We start from the raw sequence: 27,723 nt of genomic DNA, 5'->3' as shown, positions 1-27,723 counted from the left end.
AGAAACAACACAAGACACTAATCTGTAATTAGTTTACCCTAATTTTGTTGTAAAAAGTGTATGATCTTCCAGCTAAATTTAGATTTCCATCTGTTCAGAAACGGTATTGTGTTCTTTTTTTTATTTGACCACAAATAATACAAATTCATGGGCTCTTCCTGCAGTCTTAAGATTAGCTGAAAGAAACAACTTCTGCATTTTATATGATTAAGATTTGTCTACAACTGGTTATATTAATCCTAATACATGGCAATAGGAAGCTCAGGGTATTGTTAAAATGACAGTACATCCTGTGTTTATATTGTATATTTCATATTGTATATTTAGTTGCTCTGATTTCTTGCGAAAGGGATCACCATTCCCTGCAAATGTATTTTCTACTCAAGGACATACAAGCAGAATGCTAGTTCTTACAACTAACTTGCATACAGGTGAATTACCTACTTTTCTTCCTCCCTGATTCCCAGAATTACTGCAAATCTTTTTTCTTTTAGTATCTTGAGACCACTGAAGACAAGTGCTGAAATTTATCCGGTCCAGTAGTATTTGACCATACAGGTGATTTTAACTTTGCAGAAGCTTTGTAAACACTTGACGATTTCACTCTATGTCTGTCTGCTGCCCAAGCATCAGTCTTTGAACCCTATGAGTATTAATGCATTACAGATTGCCAAGGCAGTGACAAATTCATGTGAAAAGAATACCTGTAATGAAGAGATTCAGAATTAAAACAGAATAGTTTACCACAAATACTTATTTGTGGATCTTTAATACCCTTTCCAGCACTCTTTACTAAATGTTGTTTTTTCTTGGATATAATTTCAATTTATGCTGAACAGTAAGTATCCAGACACAAAAACAGAGTGTTTAATGTTTCACAAGGTACATCCCTTTATTATTGTAATCACAAAAACATGATTTTGTACAGGAATGTTTAAGTGAACATTAATCGATGCAATTAAATTTGTTTCATAAAGATCAGGTAAACATACTACAGAACATTGTATTGTAAAGAACAAAAATATCAGCTTTCTGGCCTTGCAGTGCACACTTCAGTGCAAGTATAAGACACAATAGTGTTCAATTCAGCAATGTATTGCAGAACATCATGCCACAGTCCACTTCAAAGAAGGTCAGGACATGCAGCTTGTTAATAAAATGCTGTGGTATATAAAAAAAGCCACATGTTAATTCATAAAATATATAGTGGTTTATTTGAATGATTTAAAGTGATTTCACTGTGGAATTTAGTTTAATCCAGGACAAATATCCAGAGCGTCTTGTCATTTGGAATATTCTTCCTTTAGGCAATGGCTTTGGCTTCAGGTAGGAATGCCTCCCAGTATTTTATTAGCTTGAAGAGAAAGGAAAAATCACTCATTAAGTACTAAAACATGGAAAACACAACACATACCTACCTCTTCTTGAGGTAAACTTGCTTCCACCAAAGTAAGAACATTAGTGCTTATTTGTTCACATTTTATATAGTGAAAAAACCCCCACAAGTAATAAATATACAAATTTGCTTACAGCTATAGATATGTTACCACATGTTGAGCACAATGCTATAGAATACCATTATACAAAATTTTTATGAAAGCTCAGTCTGCTATTCTTCCCTCTAAGGGTAACTTTTTTTTTTTTTTTTTTTTTTTTTTTTTTTTTAATTAAACAGAGCTGGAGGGTTATATTCATGGAATGAACAAAAGAAAGAATCCAGACACTTTTTTTTTGGAACAAGGTCTACTTCTGAGACACTGGAAACTGTTTTAATGCTTTATAGTATTCAATAATATTAGTTCATACTTTTAAAAACAAGCAGTAACATTTAAGTATCAAAGTTTCTTCAGTAAGTTTAAGTACAAACTGATTACAATTTACTCCAATCTGTAAGTGGAAATACTGCTTTGGTTTTGGAAGATTATAAGACACTTCGCTTGCCTATATCACTTAGGGGGCTCTTCCCTTGCTTCCCTGAATTACAGCTGTGCAAGGGACTATAGCAATAGCTGGGAAACTGTGATCATCATGTTATTCTCCAATACAGTACAGACTAGCAGTTCTTTATGTTTTGGAAATTGCTATATTTAAAGCCCATCTTCTTCTAAATAACCTAATATATTAAATATTAACTTGTACAAAACTTAAAAGTTATCTTACCTGCTGTTGTGTTTGCACTAACGACTCTAAGTACTCGATAATAACAGTTTTAAAGTCTTTCACTCGTTCCTTCTGTTAATAAATAAATTATGGCATATTAACCTCTAGAAAGATTTTACTTGGAATGTCAGTATTGTCTAAAGTAATACTGTCATTTAGTTGGACAAAATTATACATGCCTCAAATCTTCCCACTTCCTTGCGAATGGTTTTGGAGATCTGTTCAAAATCTTTTTCCCCTTGCTGAACTTTTGTCTCCCACTGGCAAAGGAAAGATATGCAGAGGTAAGAATTTGTGTTGTTCATTCAGTTTACCAGTATCTGAATTTTCTTTAGCATATTGATAGTCGCTTACAAGCTAAAAGGACCTGCTTGATTTTTTTTCTGCCTACTTAAGAGAAGTCTTACAATAATTTCAAATTTATGTACTAGGATGTTTCAACAACAGTATCTTTAAGTAATGCTATCTGTAGATAAAATGTAAAAATATCTTAGTATGGCTATTAAGAACACTTAACATTTTAAAAATATTCTTTAGAAAAGAAAACTAATATCAAATGCTTTTCTTGCTATTTGTAAGACAATATAAAAAGAACCTAAACCTGTCCAATCCAGCATGGAACAATCTCAAAGGTTAGTTCCCTGTGCTTTCCTGATTCCAGAAGAGAGGATTAAATCTTCATGTTTGCCTACGAGCAAGTATGTAATTATCCTTGTCACATTTGTGTTGAAAAGCTACTGAGGATGTGTTTATTTGCTTTCCAAACAGAATACACCTTGCTTTAGGAAGCCAAAGCACAAGTCTTCTTTTTTAGTGGGAGCTGTTTTCACAGAAAACAGGAATAGAAATGTTATTGCAGGTAAGAAGATCAGTAGAGGAAAATTCAGAGGAAGAGACGTTTCTTATGGTATTTTGCCATATGGGGAGCATGTCATTCCTGTAACAGTACCTGACATTAGGCTGTATCTTCATTTCTGTGAAAAGACACGCAGCTAGACAAGAAGAGATCATCATCTTCTACATTAATCTGTAACTGCTTTTACACACCTATTATTAAGTTTAAGCTATCTGGGTAGATACACTGCAGACACATGCAGGTTAGCAGGTATTTAAAATGCAACCCTATCTGTTCATCTCAACATAATACCTGAGTCATAGCAATATATTCATTTATCTTCCTCAGAAAGAGGAAGCAGGGAAGCAACATGCATCACTGTAGCATAATCCTGTTAGCAATCCAGTAGTGCTCCTTATTTATGAAAAATCATTTGGTGATGCAGTGTCAAGTTACTGTTGGGATATGACATAAACATCATCTATGTCCCAATAAACATCTCTGTATTTTTATTTTTTGTTTATATTTACTCAGAGTCCCCTTACTGTCTTTTTAGATGTACATAAATAAGCAGCAAGTCATAATAGGAAGTCGTTCATGGAAGAATAGCCTAATGAATTATTAGATAACTCAAACAATATAAAACACAGTTAAGGAAAGGCAAATTAAGACTACCTGTGCTTTTATACCACACCAACTAGAAGTGCCTGAGGTTTCTGTGAAAGCCTCTATAGGCCTAATGGATACAAAAACATTCCAGTTTCATCATGCCCAAATGCCAGGTTCTATGTGAATTATCAGGATAATGATTTGCCATCCTATAGTATCTAACAAGGAAAAGTTTCGCATTCATTAAGGTGTTTCTAGGACTGTTCCTTGCCCTTTTATCCATGAAAAAAACAACTGATTCATGGATGACACTCAATCTGCATAGGCTTCCACTTTGCAATTTCTCTGCCAGAAGGTCCACTATTACAGAATTCAGCAACTCTGAACACATTTCAGTGGCAGCAAGAACTTTCAACTGACACATTTAAAATGGAGATTTACTAAAAGCCTTCTCTAATCATCCAATAAAGTAGGAAAAGTAAGTCCTTAAAAAAATTATAATTTATTATTTTAATATTGGGACTGAGAAAGGATCACTATTTCCTACTACTTCCAATAATCAGGAAATGTATTGTGAATGGATGGGTAGCATCAAAAGAGGCAACCAGCAAGAATGTGCTCACACAGGAGCAATACTAAACTTTCTCAATAAGCAAAAGCCTTTTTTAAGAAAAAGAAAGTCAAGTTAATGAGTAACTTTACTAGTCGATGTGAAATATATTGAAGGACAAAAAGAACAAAGGAGCATGTGGTTAGTGCCCAATGAGGAAGCCAAACAAAGCAACTGTGTAAGAGAGCTTGAAATCTGCAATAATGTTCTTCTGTTATTTAATGGAGAGTACTGGAGCATAATTAGAACACATTAGTGTTAAATAATTAAGTTGTCCTACCTCCTCAATTTCCTTAGTGAAGCATGACAGAAAAAGTGTATAAATTATGACACTTCAACATGTTAGATTTATTTGCACTGAAATTACACCATATATACATGCATATATATATATGGGTAGATATGCTGCACAATTAAGCAAAACATGGGAACAATTCTCTATTGGTTGCCTTTGCTAGACTTAGCCAAGTCATCTTTGCTGTAGGAACAGAGATGCTCTGCTGCCTGTCCAAGATCTGTAAAAGTTAAAAGCGTTACCTTGTACATGTTCCCCTCCTCCCATCTCCCAGACTCCATAGAGACAGTATAAGCTGCCTTACAGATCTTACAATGAGTAACAATTGCACACATTTAGTATTTTAAATAAATTCCTTCTAACAATTTCAGTAAATATGGAAAACGGCAAATAAGTAAGTGATTTGTAGATAAAAATGGTATAAAGCAGCATTAATGCAGAATGAATGAGCTAATGCAGCATGTCTGATCTCCAAAATAATGTTTGATAACATTACCTCTTTTATCTCATCTTTAGCTTGCTGCAATTTATCAGGTTTGTTGGCAAGCTGGAGCTTTGCTTCAGCTTCACGTTTTTTTTGTAAAGTGACCTGAGCATCTTGCCACTTCTGCCAGCATTTCATTCGATGGTCGAACACACCCTATAAGAATAGACAAATTTATTAAACAACTGGAATTGTAAGAGCTATCTTGATTCCCAGTAGGAAAAAGTAATTCTGGATAGAGCTGGAGACTAGCTCAGTTGGTTAGAGCATGGTGCTAATAAAGCCAAGGTTGCTGGTTACAACCCTGTGTGAGCCATTTACTTAGGAGTTAGACTTATGATCCTTGAGGGTCTTTTCCAACTCAACAAATTCTCGGTCATTCTGTGTGAAGTATGCTCAAAAAAAACTAGTGTGTCTCCTGTCATTTCATTTGACACATGCTTGCACAGCTCAATACCTTCCACAAGTAACAGTATTTAAGAACTCCTTTCAGAGCAGATACTTGAGTGCCCCAAAACACTTTATGTGCCTCATTCCATCAAAACACTACCAAAACAACCACTACAAAGTGCTCTGTTATGCAGACAATTCTCTACATGCAGATTCTAGCAAACTTTCATGTATATGGATTACATGCATATTCAGCAACACATTTTTGTTAGCAACGGACTACGGTAGCAGAATTAAAATATAAATATCAAAAAAAGAAAAAAAAAAGGAAAAAAAAAGAAATAAAGTAAAAAGAAAAATATGTACTCCAAACAACCTGGCAAGTTTAAGGACATTCCTGTAAAGAATTCACAGAATCCCTTCCCATGTCAAAACCTAATTATTCTGTGAAGCATAGCTTACATCTAAATTGAAATTTTCTTTAATGAGATGCAGATCAACAAATTGCATGTTTTTCTTATTTACAGAAACTACAGGCTATCTACCAAATACAGCTGAATTATGTTCCGGAAAATTTATGAGCATAGCGTACCAATAATCTGAAAGAAGCCAGTACAGTATGCCTAAACACAGTATAGTTCAGTGTCTCCAAATACTGTATACAATCAGTACTGTTCAAAGTGGATTTGCATTTTCTCTGGACCTTACTACTCTATTCACAGTTTCAATCACAACTATTTTTATCACTAGCTGATCATGAATGCATTCATTTTACTCAGCTAGAACTTCAGGCAAAAAAGACTTAGGACTTAACTGTTTTAACTGCGTGATGATGTGCAAATACACACATTCATTTGCCCTGAATCTACAAGTTGAGGAATGTGACTTCAAAGGCAAAATCAGAATTTTTCCTAGTAGTACTCACTTTTACTGCAGCAATCAGACGAATGTAATCCCCAAGCAGCTCTGAGAACACATAGAAATCAGCAAAAGCTTGTTCTTGATGCAATTGATCTATCTTCTCCTCAACCTCTGCAAGCTGAGACAAAGCTCTAGATAGAGCAGTGTGGTCCTCAGAGTTACCTAACATGGCAGCACTTTTAGCAAAGGCAGCTGTGTTGGCTGAAAGCTCTGAAACACAGGAGTAATGTTCAGTACAACGTGGTTAATTTACGTTACTCTGTAGCACAGATCAGTGGAGCAGAGACTTCTGCTTGATCTCAACCCTAACTTCACCAACAGAAAAACAGAAGCTAAAGATCACGATAAAATACACAAGGAGATCACTATGAAACCACATTTAGGAGAAAGAATCCCGTGCAAAAAACTCTTGATCAGTAAATGTTCTGTTGAGTCTATTAATGTCTTAATGTCATGCTTAATCTGTCAAACAAAAGACATGGAAAAAATTGTCACTTCAGTATTATCCAACTGCCTAGCTCAGAGAAAATGCAAGCCAACAAAAAGAAAAGCCTAGTCACCCCCAGGGCAAATTCAGAACAATTTTAACAGGTTTACAGCACAGTTGTTCCATTAAGTTCAAAGACGAAAAAACCAAGTCTTTCACAAAACCACCATTCCCATGAGTGGAATTTATTTCTGTTGGAAGGTTTTACTGACTGTTAAGTAACTTCTACTGTGCATACTGTAGTGTATTGCCACATTCTGACATGCCTTAAAATAAAAAAAAACAATCTTCACATATCAGCATCTGTGGAGGCAGTTTTGAGCTTATTTATTAACTAATACTGGCACAATTGTCTCATCAAATCCTATGTAAGTAATCCCATACAAAGCTAAGATTTATGAAGGACCTTTGAACAGATTACTTCAGGATTAAAAACGCAGGTCTATTTGCAGCTCTGCTACTCCTGCTGAATCATCAGAACAACAGAAGTGAGTGCAGAAGGAAAATGTCTTCAAATATTTGAAACCTTTACAATTGAAAACAACTCTTAGAAAAACCAACCAACACTTCTTCAAATTTATAATCAGGTGTCAAATCAACAGTAAACCAAGATTTCCATTTTCCACTACTTCTTAAATACTCCTTGGCCTTGAGGACAGCTGGCTAAGGATTTTTTCACTAGAGAGTAACATGTGCTTAGAAGTATGAGAAAGCAACTTATAACATTTTCATGAACTTTTGAAAGAGCTCCAAGGTGACACCATATTTTAATATAATACAATAGTGTCAAAAAGCACACTGGTGGTCTTCCCTGAACTACAAATCAAAATTGTTGTGTTTTGGTTTGTTTGGGTTTTGGGGGGGGTCTGGTTTTTTTTGGGGGGGGGGGACTTGGAGGCTTTTTAAAATCACGTGATAGAAATCCATCTTTGACAAAAAAAGCAGCAAAAGCTGCTTTTAAACTTATAGGCTTTGCTTCTCTCTTAAATAAGTAAACAAAAAGCTTATATTCTGTGACTACTTATCTTCCCATAAAAGTTTACTTTAACAGCAGCTTGATGATATATCCTTATGTGGAACCATCCTTATATGCTAAAACATCCTTATGTGCTAAGAATAGCACATTCCTGTGTAAGGGCTTAAACTCAGTTAAAAGAGCAATACCGAACCAAAAGATGTTTAAATGGATTTATGCAGCCACTTTTTGTTCAGAAAGAAATTACTCTTGCCATGAGACCTGAATTTATGGATGTCTACTGTAGTGGAATCTACTTGGTACAGGTGTGGGTGCAAGGGAAAAAAATATGCTAAATTGATTAAGTAGCAATGACAGATATTCTGATTAAATTTAAGATTAAAAAGATATACAAAAATACTAGAGCAGTTTAAAATAAAAGGTACTGTGGATTAATAAAAGGATCTGTGCATTAAAATATATTGCACAACTATTAATTAGTTAAGAGCTCTGACATGCTAAGCTCTTGTTTCATCACCATTTCCCGAAGTTCACACAGTCACATAGAAGTTACCTTTTCTGTGGCAGACTAATGATTCAACGCTGGCATGAAGTTTCCTAAGTTGCTGATCCAGATTCTCAAATTGCTGCTGCTTTTCTTCAAACCACTGGCAAAAGATGAAAGAGTCAAACATTACAAATTAGATTACCAACATTTCTGGTTCTAAAGAAGCAAATTATCCAGGTACTGCCAGGGTGGTCAACTGATACAGCTAAGAATTCAAGCCAATAAGCAAATTAATAACCCATTTTCTACTTCTACAGCTTTAAAATGCAATTGTTGAGGCTCATTAATTCGTCTCATTATTCAAGCCGAAAAATCAGCTCTTACTGCATCCGATTCATTCATCTTGATTGTCATTTTGTTGACAGCATCGGCAGCCTTGTTCACCATCCTCAATATTCCTGCTCCACTCAGAGCCTGGGTGTTAACCGCTCTCGGCAGCTGGAATTGAATGACAAATAAGGGCAAACAGACTGGTTAAAAGGATGGAGGTTTAACTGGGCACAAGGGGGAAAGAAAAGGATATAGTGTTTTCTTTGCTCCTGTGTGTTTCAATATAGTGGAATCTAATTCCTCAGATTTACTACTTTTACATTCTCAAGAGGAAAACTTAAAAATATAGACTATTTACTTTTCTTCTACAACTTTACATTTAAATGGAATAAACAACCCACTTGTCCAAAGCTGTTATGAACTAGCCAAATGTCCTAACTAGCCACGTCTACACTACAAAGAACAAACTGCTACTACAGGAACAGAAAAGCTTATATTTAAAACAGATTAGAAAAAAAAAAACAGAAACAAAACAAAACAAAAATTTAAAACATTTATCTGTAATGCAAGACGGACTATGTGCTGATTATAAAAGGTTGACGGCTTTTTGCTTTTCAGTTTAGGGTGGATTTCAAAACCTACCTCAAGTGTATCAAGAGAACTGTGTTATCTGCATAGGTAGGTACTGAGAAATCCTTGGAGATAAGTTAACAAACTTTAAATTTCATTGATATTATTACTCAGGCTAGATTGAATATGCCATATGCCATACAAAGTGGCTCCATCTACCCTTTATACGATGTTTTGTCCATCAGCGACATTGACAAACCTGCTGTAAGTTATCTATTGACGCTTTTGTCAGTCATGAGGCCTCTGTGACTTATTAGTATAACTAAGATACTGACATTAGCCAATAGACAGTTCAGTATTACAGTGAAGCCACTATGCACATTTATAAAGAGATATCATGTATCCTTAACAATATTTGTAATACTGTGAAAGGTGCCGGATTGATAGTACAGGGAACTGAAGTCCTCTATTCACAAAACTCCTAGCCTGGCCAGCAGCATTGCTAGCATTTTCACATTATCCTACCAGTACAGCTCACGAACTCCTGAAGGCGAGAGAGCTGCTGCCAAGCCAGTTTAATTCTTGATCTTAATTAACAATCAGTAACATCAATTATGGACTTTCCCCATTGATGACAAGTTTCACTCAGAACTGGACAGACCAACTCACTTGAAAAGTCACTGTAGAGCAAATAGCTTTTTGTCACTATCACTAAGTTTTCTGAGAGCCAGAGGCACACCATTATTTAAGTAGGTTACCATATCTAGAAACAAATAGGAGAAATTACAAGAACTGAAATACCTCAGAACTTTCCAAGAACTGTCTTAAATCTGGATCCTGTAGCAAGGTCGGGTGCTTTACTGTTCGTTGTAGATACCTATGATTTAAAAAATTAATCAGATAACAAAACAGATACAATGTGCATGACTGAAAATAATACAGTGCCATGCTCTCCATACCACAGCATAACACACTAAAGGTCAGGCAGTTTATGACAGTTCCTTTAAACCATAAAGTCCTTAAGGTGGGACCTACCATAACTGTATCTTGCACAGTGGTAAAATATTATACTTCGTACTTTCAACAGCTGAATAAAAACCCCCTCCTTTAATAGCATCCAATTTACACCAGAAAAAAAATGTATAGTGCAGTGGACAGGCTTTTTGTTACAGGTAATTCTGGTATTTAAAGGAAATCTTGGACAAGTGAGTTGATTATGATCCAGGTATGAACTATTTATATGCTAGACAGACTATAGTCACCAACACATTTAGTTCTAAAGGACTGATGCACACACAAAAGTAAAAATCAATACAACACCTTGAAGGTTTTTGGTTTTTTTTTTGCATTGCTGCTTAGATACAAAGTGTAATTTTTTATCCTCCACTAGGTATGACCACCATATTCTTATTTTTCTTCCTATAGAAGCCAAGGGTTGCAGTGCAACTATTTTACACACTATATTACTCGGCTTTTCTTTCCTTGTTCTGTACTCATATCAAGTACAAGTTAATGTGGTAGAATACCAGGGACAGGACCTTTCCATGATGAAGACACTTGAACAGTATCAGCTGTATGTCAGCACTGGATGACAGAAATTTATATCTCTTAGGCCAAAATCCAGCTAGTCAATGTCATCAGTGTATGTAATCAGAAGGCCATTTGATTTTCAAGAGACTCTTGCACTCATCTCCCTGCCCAACAGTTGGTTTGCTATAGAACAGATACACTGCTTGTTCCATCAACCCCAAATGTCTAAATAAGCTGATAAAGATAGTTTTACTTACTGCATCTCTACAACCTTATTTTTAAGTTTGAAACAAGTTATCCATAATCTTTTCTACCAATAAGCCTACATTTCCTGTTATTAATGGGGATTATTTAATTTCTACACAAAAAAATTTGACAACTGTATACAGCCTCCAGAATTCATCTAAGTACAGATGGCCCATGTTCCAATTACAGAACCCACGCAGTATCCTACAAGTAATTCTAAGCCTAAATAAATTTTAGTTAGATACAGACATTACCTTTCTAGAGCAGCTCTTCTTTTCTCTACGAATTCAGTAGATGAAGAATCTTCTTTGCCTACTTTAACCTTGGTCATGCCTTGAAGAAAATGGCATCATATTGATTTTAATTTAATCATTAATGTGATTAGAGGATAAAGCTCACCTAAGTTTACATATTTAATTCAAATTACAATGAAAAATACTACACAGGAACAGAAAAAAACCAAAACATCAACACTTCATGCTACATGGTTCTGTGGAAGCAGCTCTACGAAATATGTAATTTCATGTAACATATTAACTGTGACTAACAATTATGCAAAACTAGGTTAATTTGCATTTATGAAGACAATTTAAATGTCAGAGTCTTACTGGCAACTCATGCTCTGAAGAAGAAAACAGTTAACCATATAAAGCAGAATAAATCTTGGGTTGTAAGCCTACTCCTTAGTAAGCTTATGACCAATACTTTCATTCTACTTTTTCCAAGTTCTAAAACCAGTCATTTTCTAGTCAACTCAGGCAAGCTAACAAGTTCTGAAAATTCTGAACAACTACAAACTGAATGAAGAATAAAATTTTACAGTGCTTCCTCTGATCAAGATGAGAATGACCAAAATACTATGATGGGGAGCCAGTTATTGATGTGTCATGGTATGGGAAATACACTCAATCTCAGCATCAGAAGAACTCTAAAACTATCAGACTGAGGTCACTATTTTTCATGCTAAAGACCTAAACTCAGAGCGTTTATCAACCTGAGTCCTATTAAAAACACCACAAAACACTGGACATTCATGTTTTTATTTCCTATATATAGTGAAGGTATTTTATGATACAGTCCAGACATCTTATTACTAGCTGTAGTGTATTTCTGACCTGTTAGTTCTGTGCTTCTCACTCTAGAAGTTCTACATATGAGATTCTGAATATGTATTCTTGTGACTGCCAGGTCAACAGCTCCCAGTATTGTTCCTCGTCCCATCTCCCTTCTGGCTTTACAAACTTTGCATAGTAACCCATGAGGGGGACAAACGGCATCCTTACAGAAACAAGGGAGAACCCTTAACCTCTCTGTGGAGCCTTAGCTTTTCCTTTCTCTGCAACATCATGAAAATAAATCTGATAGGCACTTTTTTCAAAGATACACTAAACAATGTAACTGTAAATCCACAAATTTATCTGTAAAATCAAAAAGGATTAAAGTATTCAAACAAAGTTGAGGTAATTCACTTGCCTCAACTTTTTGCATTAGAGTATTACTATATATTAATATTTCACTGCAGAAAGCAAGAAATTCTGTGTTTAATACAAAAGATCATTCACCTTTGAAGTTTGAACAGAAGTTCATAGCGAAAAAATAAACACATAATCAAAAGACTGGTATGAGGAACTCTTAATCTGTGATATTGACAGTTCATGCCAGTTTTCTTTCTCCATTAATATAAGCATATTTAAATGCAAGTGTAAAGGCTGATTCTCTAGCCCAAGCACTCTTCTAAATCCTTCACAGAAAAGATCCATGACTTAACAGATTATTTTCTTTAAAAAAGAAAAAAATGTGACTTGCACACACGTGTATGTAAGTAATGAGGCAGTTTGGATGAATGCCCAACTCTAACTCACCACTGACTCATTTTTATCCTTTCGTTCCACAGTCAGTAATTCATCACTTGAATTTGTAGCTAAGATCTAAAATTCCAGCCCCTCCCACTCATCACCAAAATAAAGCTGGAGCTTAAAACTGCATGTGTTATCAACATTTTAACAGAATGAACAGACCAAGGACTTTTGTACAATAGGCAATGCACAACACTGAATGTGTGCCATTATGCAGTAAGACTTTAAAAATGAACACGTGATGTAAATACTATCAACTTACTAATCAACTTACTTTCAGCTGCTTTGTCAGCTCTCTGCTTTAACATTTTAAAATGCTCTAGAATCAGTCCCTTCTTTTCTCCAGAGTTACACAATCACAGAATTATTAGGGTTGGACAGGGCCTCTTGAGATCATCTAGTGCAATCCTGCCCCAAGGCAGGGTCACTTAGAGCAGGTTACAGCGGAATATGTCCAGGTGGGTAATGTCTCCAGAGAGGGAAACTCCATGACCTCCCTGGGCACTGTGTTCCAGTGCTTACAAATGTACTGACTACATGCTTTTGAACAGAACCAAATAAAACCCAAGCAGTGAAGTTCAACTTTAAAGAAAGAGCCTCATGCTCTTCTGAAATGTCCTACAAAATCTGTGAGTTCTTCCAGCCTACTTGTAGCTTAACAAAGTCTCTATACAAGGATCGGAAGCAGCAGCCCATACTTGCTTACACTGCAGTAAGTCCCATCTTTTTAGAGACTTCCACTAGGTGTATCAATTTTAATGCTGGTTTTGTTCAAGTGGCACCTGAAATCCAGTCTAAGCTTTATCTTACAGGTGATTCTGTCTGTGATGCAAGTGCTACATTTTCATGTAAATGCACACTGTCATAAATGCCTTAAATGTTGTATCATCCAAAGGATGTGACCAAAAACATCACTCCATCTTTAAAAGCCTTGTTAGCATTTGGAGTTAAACTTATTTTTGCTATATGAAAAACTGGTTATTACAGAATCACATATTTCTTTCAAGAATTACCAAAAATTCAGGTCAAATTTTCAATCTTACAGACTTCAAAATGCAGTCCATAAAAGTGTCCATGAAATGCTTTTCCACAGAAGTAAAATCCTTAATTTCCCAAGCCTTCTGCTGCCTACATCTACTCAGTCTGCCTACTACTGCTTATGTGAGAAGCTGCTGCTCTGGTTAGCTTTACAGACTAAATTATTGAAAAAGAAGTCTCACTATTCTCTACATATCAAACAACATTCTAGAGTCAAATCACCTATTTATATGAGTAACGCAAAATACTTCAACAGGTTTTACTTTTTAAAATGCTTAGTTAGTTTGGAAGAACTACTACTAATAGATCATAAAACTGAAGCTGTTTTAATGCATTAGGCATGCTTCTTAGCTCACGGAGAAAGGATCTTATCCTTCAAGGCATCAAGGCATTTATGAAGACTAGCATCACTCAAAAGTAGGCTTTCATTAAAACTTTGCAGAATTAATGAGAGGTTTTGCATTCACAATGATAAAAAGAAACAGACAGTATTAGAAGGTAGAATATGTATGAAGCTCTGTATGCTGCAGGCAATTGATAACAGCTCAAGTTAAAAATAAAATTTTTAACATCTTCGTTTCAATAGACTAATCAGCTCTTGAAGGGCAACAGCAAAGAAAGAGTCATAGATAAGAAATTAAAGGCTATGTAGTAAGAGATACATCCTTCTTACTATCAACACTGGTCTGAGTTAGGAAGAGGCCATTACATACCTTTCCAATTTAACCGAAACTTTTTAAAAATACACAACACGAAGAACATTTGGACCACCTGAGCAGCAGTAAGCAGTATTTGTACAGAAAAGTAATTTGTATTACAATACTTAAGCATCACCTTACAGGAACTGCACTTACCTACAATACTTTTTTCTGGAGCTGGAGGCACAATATAACCAATATGCATGTACTTCGTTGCTAATTTGCTGTGCAAGCCAAGAAAATCACTGAATCTTCTTTTAACAGAGAACTCGTTTTTGTGGAACATTGACAGTGATGTCTTTAAAAAAAAAAATTGTTATGAATTACCGATCCATTTCAGCTATGACACAAAGTTATCTGCAAGTATTTGTTGCACTAGTTACCTTTGTTGTTACTCTGTATGCCATATAAGCATTCATGCCATCTCCTGTAAGAAAATTGAGATACTTATCCCAGGGCAAGGTATGGTTATCCCGCCATACACTTTTTATTCCAAAATATACATTAAATAGTTTTCCATTTAGTTAATAATAACTGCCAAAAGACAAGTGAAGAAGAAATCATGCTAAAATATATCAATAGTCTTCAGAGAATAAGACAGTCTGAAATGCTAGGCTCAAGGAACTTACCAACTTTCTCTGGGTCTGATACATTGATTTCTATATCAAACAAATCTCCATTTGCTTCCTCTTCAATCTAGGAAAAAGATTTGCCACATTTAGAAAGGTAACGTGCATTCATCTTATATATGGTTACAAGGATAAGAGTACAGAGAAAGGAGGAGAAAAAGTCAGTATGTATCAAATTAAAAAACAGTTCCAGTCTCCAATGTTCTATAATTTCTAACCCTGTGACTGCAACTAAGTTCATGTAGTGAACTTGGCAGCATCGGGTTTACAGCTGGATTCAGTGATTTTAAAGGTCTTTTCCAATCTAAATTTGCAATGTTTCTATGTGCCTTTGATTAAAGGACAGGCATTCCTTTTCATTAATGGTATTTGTAGCAGTTTGGGAAGGGAAATGCAACAGATAAAAATTTTTCTGATACTTAGTCTGAGCTCTAATCTCCCAGAATTTCATTATCTTTCATGTAATACACATAAATACGAAAAAAAATGAGAGATCTTAAGAAACGCCATGGCAGAAGGGACAGTGTGCCAGGGCTAAAGGGGGCAAAATGTGAATCAAACACCATCCTGTGGTATCTGGGGAAGCAGCCATCATCGAGTCACAGGTAGGTCTTATTAGCAAACTCATTTAGCAAAGCCACTGTCCAGTAAGAGAACTCTCCAGAATGAATGGCGTTCAGCAGTGGCAAGGTTTGACTGGAACACCAAATGTACACAGCAATGTTTAAACTACCATTATCCTCAGCTGTATGTTGCTATGCAGGATAATGCTAAAAACTGCTTCTTCCATTTCCCCATTAACAACAGCTTCAGAAATCCAAGTTGAAACCTGTAACGTGCTAGTAGGAGTTATTTTACATTATTAACACTTCTCATGCATCAAGCTCATAGCTTACTCCTACACATACCTTTAAAATACCTGTTCTGAAGGAACAGAACTTCTTACTCCTCACACTAGAGATCTCCAATATAATCACCTAAGTAGTGAATTCTTATGGTATTTGCATGAGTCAAATTCACAATAAACTTCATAAGCAAAATAAACAGAATAGGTTTTCTTTTACATTCCTGTCCTTAGCAAAGAATGATGCTATGAGGCAACACTGAAGAACTGGCATTTTAGTAGAAGGCAAAAATTAAAATACCATATAAGACATTTCCATAATTTAGAAGTTTACCTCTTCTCTGGATCTGTCAAAAATCACTGGAGCTGTTATGTTTTTTGATTCCATTCTGGGAGCTACTAATGTAGTAGGTGTTACAGGAGTGATTGCAGGAGTAGGTTCTGGTGAAAGTATTGGATCCCTCTCAGGACTGTCCAATGAAACTTCTTCTGTTGCTTCTAGATAAACATTTTGAGTAGATAAATATTTTGAGTTAGCAATGAGAGATGGATAAGCATCAAAAAAACAAAAAACACAAACACTAAAAGGTGATAGAAGTTGATCTGTAAATAGCATTCATTTGTGCAGGATAAATTCTTTCAATGAATGAAAGAGGAGACATTTGAGCTTGTAGTGCAGAATGGGTTAAAGTAAGATTAATACTACTTTTTTGTTGTGTGGGTTTGTTTGTTTGTTTGTTTGGGTTTTTTTGTTTGTATATTGTTTGGTAAAGACTCTTTTAAAGCAGTCACAAGTCACAATTCATTTATTTCTGCGTAAGATATTGTGAAAACCAAAGCATTACTTTTTTTTTTTTTTTTTACCACAGCTCTTTTTCATCACTGTTTTCCTGAAAAAGAGATGATTTAGTCATAGAGGATAATAACTGAGCAGACCACGAATGAAGTACTGAATGAAGTTACACAACCATACTACACCCCTACCACTGCCAAACCTTACTACAACCTGTAAAATAGCAATATTAGCAGGTGAGACATTCATATTAGTAAGGCTATCTTTAGTCTCTGTCTCTAGTCTCTCTGGGGCTTAAAACAGTCCACTAAAAACTGAGCACTTTCTTCAGTTTATGGACAGTTCACCCATCTTTTAAGAGGATGTAAACCTTGGCTTTTCAGCTGCACTTTCCTGCACTAACTGGTTTTGACCACTGGCAAACCACACACTTCTGCATATAAAGAAGTTTCTGTTCTAATTCAAATAAATTAACAGTGCTGTGGTTCTCACTGGATGAGCATTTTCAAGAATTCTAGTTCCTTAAAAGATAACATGGACCACAGGACAGTCACTTGATAACAAGACTGACTTTCCAATTGATCTCAAATCTTCTAACGAACTAGACTTCCTGTGGAAAACACTTACCAAGCAGGGGAAAAGGCATTACAAGAGATCCACTTCACGGTACACCAAGTTACAAAAAAGGTTTATTCTACAGTTTGGAAAAGACCTAACCTTGCAACTTCTGCCTACATGAACCACTGAATTTTCAAAAGAAAACATACACCATTCTTCCCAACTTTTTAAAGCCTTGTGCATAACATGAATGTAACTAGTCCTTACTTAACAGTTAAAAGGAGTTTTAAACATCAGATCTACTTTAAAATTTGTGTAATCGTTCTATTGCATATAAAAAAGTCCCATTTTTGTATTACACAGGATTGTTTCCTTCTCCAAAAGTGCCTGTAATCTATTAGCAATATAAAAATTGAATTGGAAATAGCATCCAATGAGACAGTAATATTTCTTTTTCAGTAATAAATTATATATCTCTCATAAGCCATATATCAAAACCACTCAACTTTATCCCTGCTGTCACTTAGAGATATTCTGTTAGTCAATGTGTTTCCTACTCTACTGTAACACTATTTTTGCTAATCCTTGATAATTTTGATAAATAAACAAAATCACACTTCTCTCTTCCAGGGATGATGACTGTGTGCCTAAATGACTGTGTTTGATACCAAAGACCAAAACAAACTGAAGAAAAACCTTCAAGGTTAATGTGCCTTAATCTGGTTTGAAGCAGATATTCATTCTGGCTTGAGGCTGCCAAAGTTTCCTATCATCACTTTGTTTTGGAGTGCATCACAGAATTGCTGAGTTACGAAAGGACTTCCAAGATTATCTAATCTAACTCCACTACTTGAGCAGAATCAGCTAGAGCAGGAAGTCCAGGTGCGTTTTGATCATCTGCAAGGACAGAGAATCTACCTACTCCTTGAAAAAAACCCTTAGTTTGTTTTTCTTGCATATTATCTGTATTTCAATGTGCAGCTGTTGCCTCCTGTCCTGTCAGTGGGCACCACTGAGAAGTCTGGCTCCCTCATCCATTTCCTACCATCAGGTATTATTACACATTGCAGGGTTCCTCCCATTCCAGGTGGAAACAGCTCTCTCAAACTCGACGCTTATGCCATACACTTCACAGCCTCAAACATCTTCACGGCCCTGCACTAGAGTCCCTCCTGTCTGTCCAATCCCTTGCATTTGGGTAGCTCAAATCTGGATTCAGTACTCCAGGTGTGGCCATAGCTGAGCCAAGGGGAATGATCAGTTCCCTGACTCTGCTGACAATGCTTTTCCTAAATTTCAAATTACAGATTTCCATAGCATTTTCAAACTAAACTTAAAAGCAAGCACCTTTTTATATTTCCCATTTTTAATATGAACAAAGAATATCTAAAGCCTTTCTTTGAAAATATTTATTTTCCTAGTATTGCTTTATTCTTACTGCTAGAGATTGAAGACCTTAAGCATCTGCTGATGCTTCCTTTCCTCAAATGCCATAGGAAGGACACAATAAAGAATTTTAATTCAAAACCTAAGAGGAGGTGGGAAGTCATGAGAGAGCTGTTGCAAGAAAAGCTTTTAGATTGGTACACCATTTCAACATGGTAAAAAGGCATGGTAAAAAGGTCTGGCTAACAGTATTCAACATATTGTTATACAAATGACTATTTCACAGAAATAATTATCAGGAAAATATATACATACATATGTAATACAGTATGTTATATACATGCTAATGTAAAGTATAAAATATTTATAAAATAAAGCAATTCCACTTCAATTCCCTTTTTTTTTTTTTTTCCTATCACCAGCTATATTCCAGCACATCTGTGGGAAACAAAGAATTAATCACCACTATATACTTCTCTGTACTTCAGATTTTAGCCAGGCTTATAAACCAAGTCATTAAAAATTTCAAAGCACACAGATTTCTTGCTTACACGACTTGAGAATACAATCCTGTTATTGTAAAGTATGACTTCATGAAAAAAACGTGAATTTAATGTAACAAAGCAGCACTGCTATTAGATGAGACAGCAGCACTCCTTCCCAAGTACTCTTCTTCAGATTTGTATCCACACACTCATAAAGTGATCTAGGTTGTGCACCAAAAGAACTCCAACCAGAATTAGCACCCTGTTTCTCTTCAGCAGATAGCTGAGGCTACTGCTGAGCTGGTACACTATTTACACAAAAAAAAAAAAGTGGTAAGAGCCAGCAGTTGGAAAGGCAAGGAGGTTTCCTTTCAGCAGGATCAAAAACACTGGAGTTTGTCCACACCAGTCTTTCTAAGGCTGTGGGACCTCAGGTTGGTTGAGCAGGAGCACATTTTTATAGCTGTTGCCTACTAACCTTTCTTTTCTATTTTACTGGAGGAACTGACCCAGAGAAAATAGTATCTGTTTGTTTGATGGCCACAAATCAGTTCTTTTAGGAAAAAAGGAGAATTTGTGCTCTCTCTTGCTACCCCTCACCTACAAGTCTGCATGCCTTCCAGACATTATGTAAAACTAGAAGCATGGAATAGAAAAGTCATGGAAGGGGATGATGGGACACAGAAGGACAGGGACAAAGTTGTTGTCTGAAAGAGAAGTATTAGACAGTTCTAAAAGGGAGAAGAAGTACTAGTTTTAAATAGCAACAGTACACTCTTACTTCTAGCTATTTTTCCCCCCTCAGAAAAGCAGCCTTTGGAGCAGTACAAAAGCTGAATATCTATTTCCCAAGAAATAGGTTTGTTCTGATGAATTCTGATATTTATGCTTCTTACACAGATTTCTTCACTTAGAGAAATGAGATGATGTGACCTAGATTAAAAAGTGTTGTTGACAATTCATATGCTTGTTTTCCAGGTTTGGTTTTCTTTCATGGAAATATTAATTTGTCAGGTTTCAGAGTAGAAACTATGGCACTTGCAGAAACATTTACTAGATCTATTCATTTTAGACCTTCCCCTGAAAACTTAGTATGAGGTTGAGGTTTTGTGGTGTGGGGGTTTTTTTGTTGGTTTAGAGAGTTTTTTGGGGGTTTGTGTGTGTGTGCAGGTTTTGTTTGGTTTATTTTTTAAATATTCAGTTCAGTATTAGCATGGAAGATGAAATCCAGATGTCTTCTTTTCAGTGTACTTCTTAAAAGCATATATTCTTGCTGAAAGAGAGGCAAGCAACTGCTCTGCCCAACTTTTGGAAGAAAAATATTGAGATTCAATGCTTTTATCAGCTATGGGAGTTACCAGCACATATTAACCACTCTTACCAGGCTAATGCTGTAAGACTGCTACACTTAAGTACATACTTTATAATCCATAAACAGTCTTTGATGCGGATAACTGTCAAATTGCTTAGCGCCAAAAGCACATGAAAACATCTCATTCTGCTGCAGAAGACAACTAGGTACATTTAATTAACATTCTGTACCCAACTGCATCAAGTTTCTTTTGGTGATCAAGCATGGGGCTCAATCTCAGCATTAAACAGCCCTTGTTTCTTTATTTTTCATCACCAGTATTTGTCAAACATCACCTTAGAAAGTGCAAGTTCGCAATTCCTCCCTAGCAGCTCACTTCAGCCCCAAGTTATTTTTACTAGTCACAGTTCTAACACTCTGACAAAGGTTGAATGTTTAAATTGGCTTATCATCTTCAAAAGCTTGCTCATGTGAACACATAAATTTGGAAGAAAACATAAGAAACAATTGCCTAGAAGAGCTGACAAGCTACTAAAAAAAAGGCTTCTCCAAGTGTAGCAGTATTTCAGACACAAAACCAAATGGAACTGATTGTAAGAACTACTACACCTAAGTCATAGCCCACGCCCCTTACTGCTATACTAGGAGTACTAAGCATGACCTCAATGAGCACTGACACAACTTCACAAATCTGTGCACCATCTAGGAGCACTAGAAGCAGAAAGCACAGACCGCTATGTCCTGTCCATGACATATTTATGCAGGTATACAGTGAACTTTGGGTCAACATTTTGGAAGACTAGTTTGACAATTAGTTCACTGTGTAATAGCAACTTACAGACAGCCAAGTTTTAAGATACATCCCAAAATCCCTTAACATACACCTAATACTACCTCATTTGGAGCACTGACCATTATGTCCTCTGCATATAAGAGCTCTACAAGGTAAGAAAGAGTAAGGGGTTTTTTTCTAAATAATCAACTGACTTTTATTCTAGAGTGAAAGTGCTTAAGCGGGTCTAGCAAGACGGTTTGCTTTGTTACAGAACCAAGAACCACAATGCAGCAGCAAACTTTACTGGTCTCTGATGACAGCTAGAAAACTCATTTCTTCCACCTTTGAAACCCAGCTTTAATAGTTCACTTATGAGTCGCTAGAGGCAAGGTAATGAGTATCTAAACCATATTGTTGCAAATACTATCCTGTAGCGCAACAGAAACATAACAGCAAAGGGGGCTTAAATATAATTTAAAAAGCCAAATAAATCCCAGGTTCTGTACTGCTTTAAAAGAGCATAGAAAATTTGTTCTGTTTCTTCTCCTGTTCCACTAGGTTGCATTATTAGATGGAATAATATTTTTAAAGTCTACATTAGCTGTAGACTATTATAGAGGCATACTATCACATCGCTTTAGAAACCTAAAAAACTAGAATTATTTCTGACCCCTAAGCATGACTGTCCCTCCTTTCAGGAGCGACAAAGGATTTTCTTCACCTGGATTTTATAGTGTCTAGGAGTTCAGTATGAAAAAACAACAGAAGTTACAAAGCTGTGGAGTTTCATTTTCTTCTCTCCAGTTAAGTGTTCCTATAAGCTGTGCCAAGATAGGTTTCTCTGGAATTTCAACTTGTCAAAATAAAAAAACAGTCACACTCACTTTTAAATTAAGTCCTGCTTTCATAGAAAGCCAGACTTATGCAATCATGCTGGAAGCAAGAAAAAAGGGATCTTGTATTGCCTTTCTCACATTTTTTTCTACATTGTCTAGCAAAACAGTCCTAAGAAAGAAAAAAGAGTTATACCTGTGAGTGCCCAGCACTGGAACACAAATCAGATGTAGTTCTTCTGAATGTCATTTCAGAATGACAGTCATACAAAGACAGAAGTTCATCACTTGGACTCAACTGCACTACACAAACTACCTGCTTAGAATAGGAAACTGTGAAAAATGTCATATTCTGTCTCAGGCTCCATAAATCACACTTGTTTTTTCCTCTATTTGAGAGTATGAGCCTCACCCTGTATATAAATTGAACTTTTAAAGACTAGTCTCAGCTGTGTTAGGTGTGCTGTATGTTAGATACCTTCAGTTCAGTGCTGCAAGCATTTAAGAGAATGTCCTACATAGCAAAGCTCAAACTCATTAAATCAGTTTTTCTCTGTGTTTTTCTCACAGCATTTATTTCAGTTGAAACAATCTGGCTGCAAACATTTGTTCCTTCTGTCTGGCTCCCCTCAATATTTACTACAGCCACCTTTTTTTCTTAATATTATCCAAAGGAGAACTGGCTTTCCTAAAACATACATTCCAGATGGCTCTATGGTTATAAAAAGCTAGCTTTATATACTGAAGCTAAATAACCAAATTACTAACTAGAAAGCTTCATTGCTAAAGAATTGATGGTCTTTATAAGTCATAAGATAAGCTAAAATAAATTAAAAAAAAAAGTAAGATCACCCCTCTATTCCTTTATTCCTTTTTTCTTTTCCAACACTTTCAAACAGTTAGTAAACTAATGAATACATTCTAACAGCGTCATGAGCAAACATAATTTCAAATATATGGAAACACAAATTTAGGAAGTTTAAAACAGAGGTAATGAGCATATGTATACACGCATTTATGCAACAGCCCAAAACTAAAGTCTATGAAGTTTCTTTTCAAATGACTACATCAGGTAATCAATGAAGATGAGATGAGGACTGTATTCAAAGCAGATTGCCAGCTGACTCACTCAATATGTAGTCACATGGAAAATACTAGCATTGAGATGCAACATTCAGAATCATCTTTTGACATGCATAGTAGATTCCAAATATTACACCTCCTTTCTTGAATAGTTAATGCTCCAACACCTGTAACTGATAGCAACAATAACCTCCGTTAGGAGAGTAAAAAACCAACACCGAAGTAGCAACTGAGTAATGAAGCCTTAGAAATGTACAGTCTTAACAGATTACTCAGAACTTCGAGTACTATCAACTGCCAGAAAGATAACCATACACTACTGAAACCATAGGACTCGTCCCATGTGCCAGTTCGTTACTTTTTCTTTAAAGCAAGAGTTTTAAGATGAAGGAAATACCCTCCAGTTGGCATTATTTTTTGAGTTATCTCTCTTTGTAATTGAAAAAAAGACTGGCACAGCTTATGTATATTTATTAGGTAGAAAACAAGAATGCAACTTAAGTCATGTTTTTTCACGCAGATTTGAACATTTTTAATCACAGAATGGTAAGTACTATTATTACTGTCAGCAGAACAGGTTGGTGACACTAACACTCCCACTCTCCGCACTGACAATACAAACCCCTGCGAAACTTGCATATAGTAAACAAGCTAAAGTACCACAAGAAAAAAACCTGTACAACACTGTCAAACTACTTAGAAGGTTTCAACACTCCCTCTTAGAAAACCACATTTCTTTCAGTCCAAGGGCAAAAGAGTTTGTGCAGGCACATTAGAAGAAAATGGTAATTACCAGCAAAGAGGTCTTCTCTGTCACCATCCAGCATGATTCCTGCTGGCTTTGGACCATTAGAGTTTGTGCTCAGGTCTTCTGCAGGAAGACTTGCTGGCTCAGGAGATGAAGGACTTGACTTTAAAAAAAAAAGTAAAGATAACCAGTTGTCATGTGTCAGTATATAAGAACTACTGTAACAAACATTTTTTCATTGCAAAGAAACAAGACAAGATGTGCAGAAAGGAAACTGTGTCAGCTATTTCCATTTCCCACTCCCAGGACAGGAACAATGAACAAAAGATATGAATTAGTCAACAGCTCTCAATTTCTTTGTCCAAGAGAAAAACAAGTATCATAAGTTTCCTCAGGTTTAATTAACATGAAGCAAAAGCTGCTACAGAAATATCTAGAATAAGTTTATTAGTATTGCCAAATGTAATTTCATTATTAAGTTCCTTCTGGAAAGGCTTGGATTTAAATCTGGATTTGTAAATAGCCAGAAATCTCCAAATGCTCTGTATCAGTTTTTCAGAGGCTGAAAAAATGCATAAATGTCATCCAAATAATTAATGGCTGCCTGGAGCCTTAAGATACTTTGATATGTTTGCTAATGGATTACTGCCATAGAGGGTCCCATAGTACTGTCCATGGAAACAAGGCTTGCCATAGATGCAGTTCTTTTAATTCGTTGAAGATGAGAATGTGCTCTGTTGAAGACACTCAGGAAAATTTAGGCAATATTGAAGCTGGGTCACCAAATGTATTGCTTGTTTACAAAACAAATACACACCTAATTGAAGTCAGTCTTTCATTAAGAAAATCTTCCTTGAATAAGTATCTACTATGATTACTGCCAGTAGTAGAAAATTTGCAAGACTCACTTCTCACAACTTCACCCAGGATAGCTAGCTAGAGAGGTTTTAACAACAGCATCTTTATTCATGACTGCATGCATTTTAAGGAGCATCTGTAAACTGTGCCACTACTTGCTTCCTAGTTTTTGCATAGAGTTGTCATAACTTAAGTTCAGAACTCGTACTCAAAAAAAGATCATAAATGTTTCACTCTATACTTCAACAAACACTACAGACTAAAAAACTTTTTAAAAAGACTGAGAAATACAGAAATGTCACTGAAAAAGTCTGTCCAGATTGTATTTTCACATTCATAAATGCAGCAGAGGCAAAAGCTGTAACAAGCAGACCTTATGTTCTGACCCTCACATCTATCCAGACCTCAAACACCTGAAATTCTAGTACAAAAGAAGTAAGCAGAAATAGTAAAAATCCTGCCAGGCAAATTCATGCACAATACAGAATAGCTTTTCAAAGGAAAAATGAAGTATGAAATCAAGATTTGATTGACCTGGAAAGGTTTTCCCTGATGAAGACACAAGGAAGATACAAGCAAACAAAAGAATACCAGAAGATTCATAATCCCTAAACCAGTGTAGTAGTTAAACCTCAGACAGCCACCAAGCCCCATGCAGATGCTAACTCATTCCCCCACCAGCAGGATCAGGATGAGAATTGGAAGGGTAAAAGCGAGAAAACTCATGGGTTGAGATAAAGACGATTTAATAAGGAAAACAAAAGCTGTACACACAAGCAAAGCAAAACAAGGAATTAACTCACTGCTTCCCAAGGGCAGGCAGGTGTCTAATCTTTCCAGGAGAGCAGGGCCCTATCATGTGTAGCAATTACTTGGGAAGACAAACATCATCACTCCAAACATCCCCCCTTCTCATATCTTTCCCACACTTTATATCCTAAGTATGATGACATATAGTATGGGATATTCCTTTGGTCAGTTTGGGTCACCTGTCCCAGCTTGGTGTTCTCCCAGCCTCCCATGCACCCCCAACTTCCTTGCCAGCGTGGCAGTATGGAAAGTAGAAAAGGCCTTGGCTCTGTACAATCCCTGCTCAGCAAAGACAAAACCAACCCTGGGGGTTTATCAACCCTGTATTCAGCACAAATCCAAAACACAACCCCATTTCAGCCACTGTGAAGAAAATTCATGTGACCCAAAGCTAACACAGCCAGATTATGGTTGCAATAATGAACTGCTCCATTCAAGCAACAGAAGAGGTCCTATCTCCCTCCCTTTGGCAAACGCTGCCCCTCCCCAAGAAGCCCACATATAACATGGGGAAACTAATAAACAAACCAAAGTGACAAACAACAAAAGGAGCAGTCTCTCAAATTTTTGGCTGGATTTTCCCCTAGAGCCTGGAAAGAATGTCAAAGAAGGAACACTTGGTAATGAATATCAGTAGAAAAGTTTAGAATCCTATAAGGAACCAATCCACTGGTCACATGAACACTTCTCATCTCATACTAAATGAATGCCAAAATGTCCTCTCAGGAAATAGAGTGCTCTGGGGTAGTAAAGGAGTATTTCTCCACTCTGTGAAGACTGTAAAGAATCATAAGGAGATACAACTCCTCAAGTTGTAGCACAAGACTTGCAATAATTTAGGTGAAATGAAGTAGGAAATTTAAGAAAACCATAGTGCTTGACATGCTTCAATGTTTTATAACTGATAGTATAAATAGTATGTGTTACATGTAATAGTCAAAGGTTTTAAGTGGTATCAGAACTCAGAAATAGCACAATTCAGAAGAAATGGTGTGCTTCTCCAGACAGAGCTGTGTAGAGTTAAGAGTTCAAGATCTTGTACTTCAGCTAAAACAGCAGAGCATGGGAATGTTTGATTTCTCTGTGAGGTTCAAAAAGTTTAAAGTTTAATCAGTAAAAGCACTTTTTCACAAAAACATTACAGATACTCATTCAAAACCCGTTTTGCTGCTGCTCAACTTTGAACAGCAACCTACTTACTTTTTGATAGATCTGAGGTTTAGGACATAGAGGACGCCTGACGAGGTTTTTCCAACCCCCCCCCCCCCCCCGCCCTACCCCCGAGGGTAGAAATAGTTTTTCCAGGTAGATTTCCGGAGAAAAGCCAATCAAAAGTTTTACTAACGCCTCTGACATATTCAAAAAAGGGAAGAGAAGGTGGTTGCACAGATGAAATTGTAGCCATGTAGGAGAGGAGGCAGGCCCCAAGTGGGCCAGAGCCCCCTCCTCCCCCAGCCCTGGGCCAGGAGCAGATGTGGCACTGAAGCCCCACTGACTGAAACACGTAACAGAGTAGGGAAAAAAAAAACTTCAGAGAAGGACTGACTGCCTGGACAAGACTGCTGCAGAAGAAATTCCAGGCAGAGATTATGGGCCTTCCAGGTCAAAGCTGGTAGCTGGAGAGAAGAGAAAAAGACACAAAGTTGGGGGAGGGAAACTCCTCTCCCCCTCTCTCACTCTCTTTCTCCTTCAGCAGGGAAAAGACTGAAAACTAAAACCCCTGCCACCTGTGGAATATTATTGGGGTGATGAGACCCTCATGCATAGAGGAGCTTACACTGAAGCAAGTGGATGCACAAGGAAGCTCATGGAGAGAAACCTACTCTGGAGCAGAACGGCTTGGCTAGGATGTTGGGATCTGAGCGAGGGATCCATGCTAGTGCAGCTGAATTTGTGACCCTGAGGGGCAGCAGAGAATGGAAGAACTGTTGTCCGAGGGATGAACTCACATCAGAGAGGTCTATCAAGGACTGTTCTCCCATGGGAAGGGACCCCACAGGAAACCTAGGGTGATGAGGGAGCTGGCAGAAGAGCTTGCCAAGCCGCTCTCCATCATCTTCCAACAGTCCTGGCTCACGGGGGAGGTC

General features: G+C 36.6%; 1 protein-coding gene across 2 annotated transcripts in view; it reads right to left on the bottom strand.

Annotated features, from left to right (window-relative positions):
* Positions 1-866: 866 nt before the first annotated feature.
* Positions 867-27,723, bottom strand: part of SNX2 (sorting nexin 2) — a 34,415-nt gene continuing 7,558 nt past the window's right edge. Inside the window, exons 2-16 of one of the 2 annotated variants that reach the window (XM_027879336.1) lie at positions 24,014-24,131; positions 16,330-16,493; positions 15,152-15,218; positions 14,906-14,949; positions 14,679-14,820; positions 11,185-11,263; positions 9,956-10,031; positions 8,639-8,752; positions 8,321-8,414; positions 6,309-6,514; positions 5,006-5,149; positions 4,495-4,506; positions 2,340-2,420; positions 2,161-2,232; positions 867-1,354 (exon numbers count right to left, since the gene is read on the bottom strand). In XM_027879336.1, coding sequence (XP_027735137.1) covers positions 1,304-1,354; positions 2,161-2,232; positions 2,340-2,420; positions 4,495-4,506; positions 5,006-5,149; positions 6,309-6,514; positions 8,321-8,414; positions 8,639-8,752; positions 9,956-10,031; positions 11,185-11,263; positions 14,679-14,820; positions 14,906-14,949; positions 15,152-15,218; positions 16,330-16,493; positions 24,014-24,131 — 1,464 coding nt within the window. In that variant the 3' untranslated portion in view covers positions 867-1,303. The remainder of the gene's footprint in view (positions 1,355-2,160; positions 2,233-2,339; positions 2,421-4,494; positions 4,507-5,005; positions 5,150-6,308; positions 6,515-8,320; positions 8,415-8,638; positions 8,753-9,955; positions 10,032-11,184; positions 11,264-14,678; positions 14,821-14,905; positions 14,950-15,151; positions 15,219-16,329; positions 16,494-24,013; positions 24,132-27,723) is intronic. The other variant, XM_027879337.1, reaches the window with a different exon arrangement.

This window comes from Empidonax traillii, unplaced genomic scaffold (genome assembly GCF_003031625.1).
Source record: "Empidonax traillii isolate 1590-97213 ecotype Southwest subspecies unplaced genomic scaffold, ASM303162v1 scaffold54:size2178333, whole genome shotgun sequence".
Taxonomy (NCBI): domain Eukaryota; kingdom Metazoa; phylum Chordata; class Aves; order Passeriformes; family Tyrannidae; genus Empidonax; species Empidonax traillii.
Note: the sequence above shows the minus strand (reverse complement) of the source record. Positions and strands in the feature narration are given on the sequence as shown.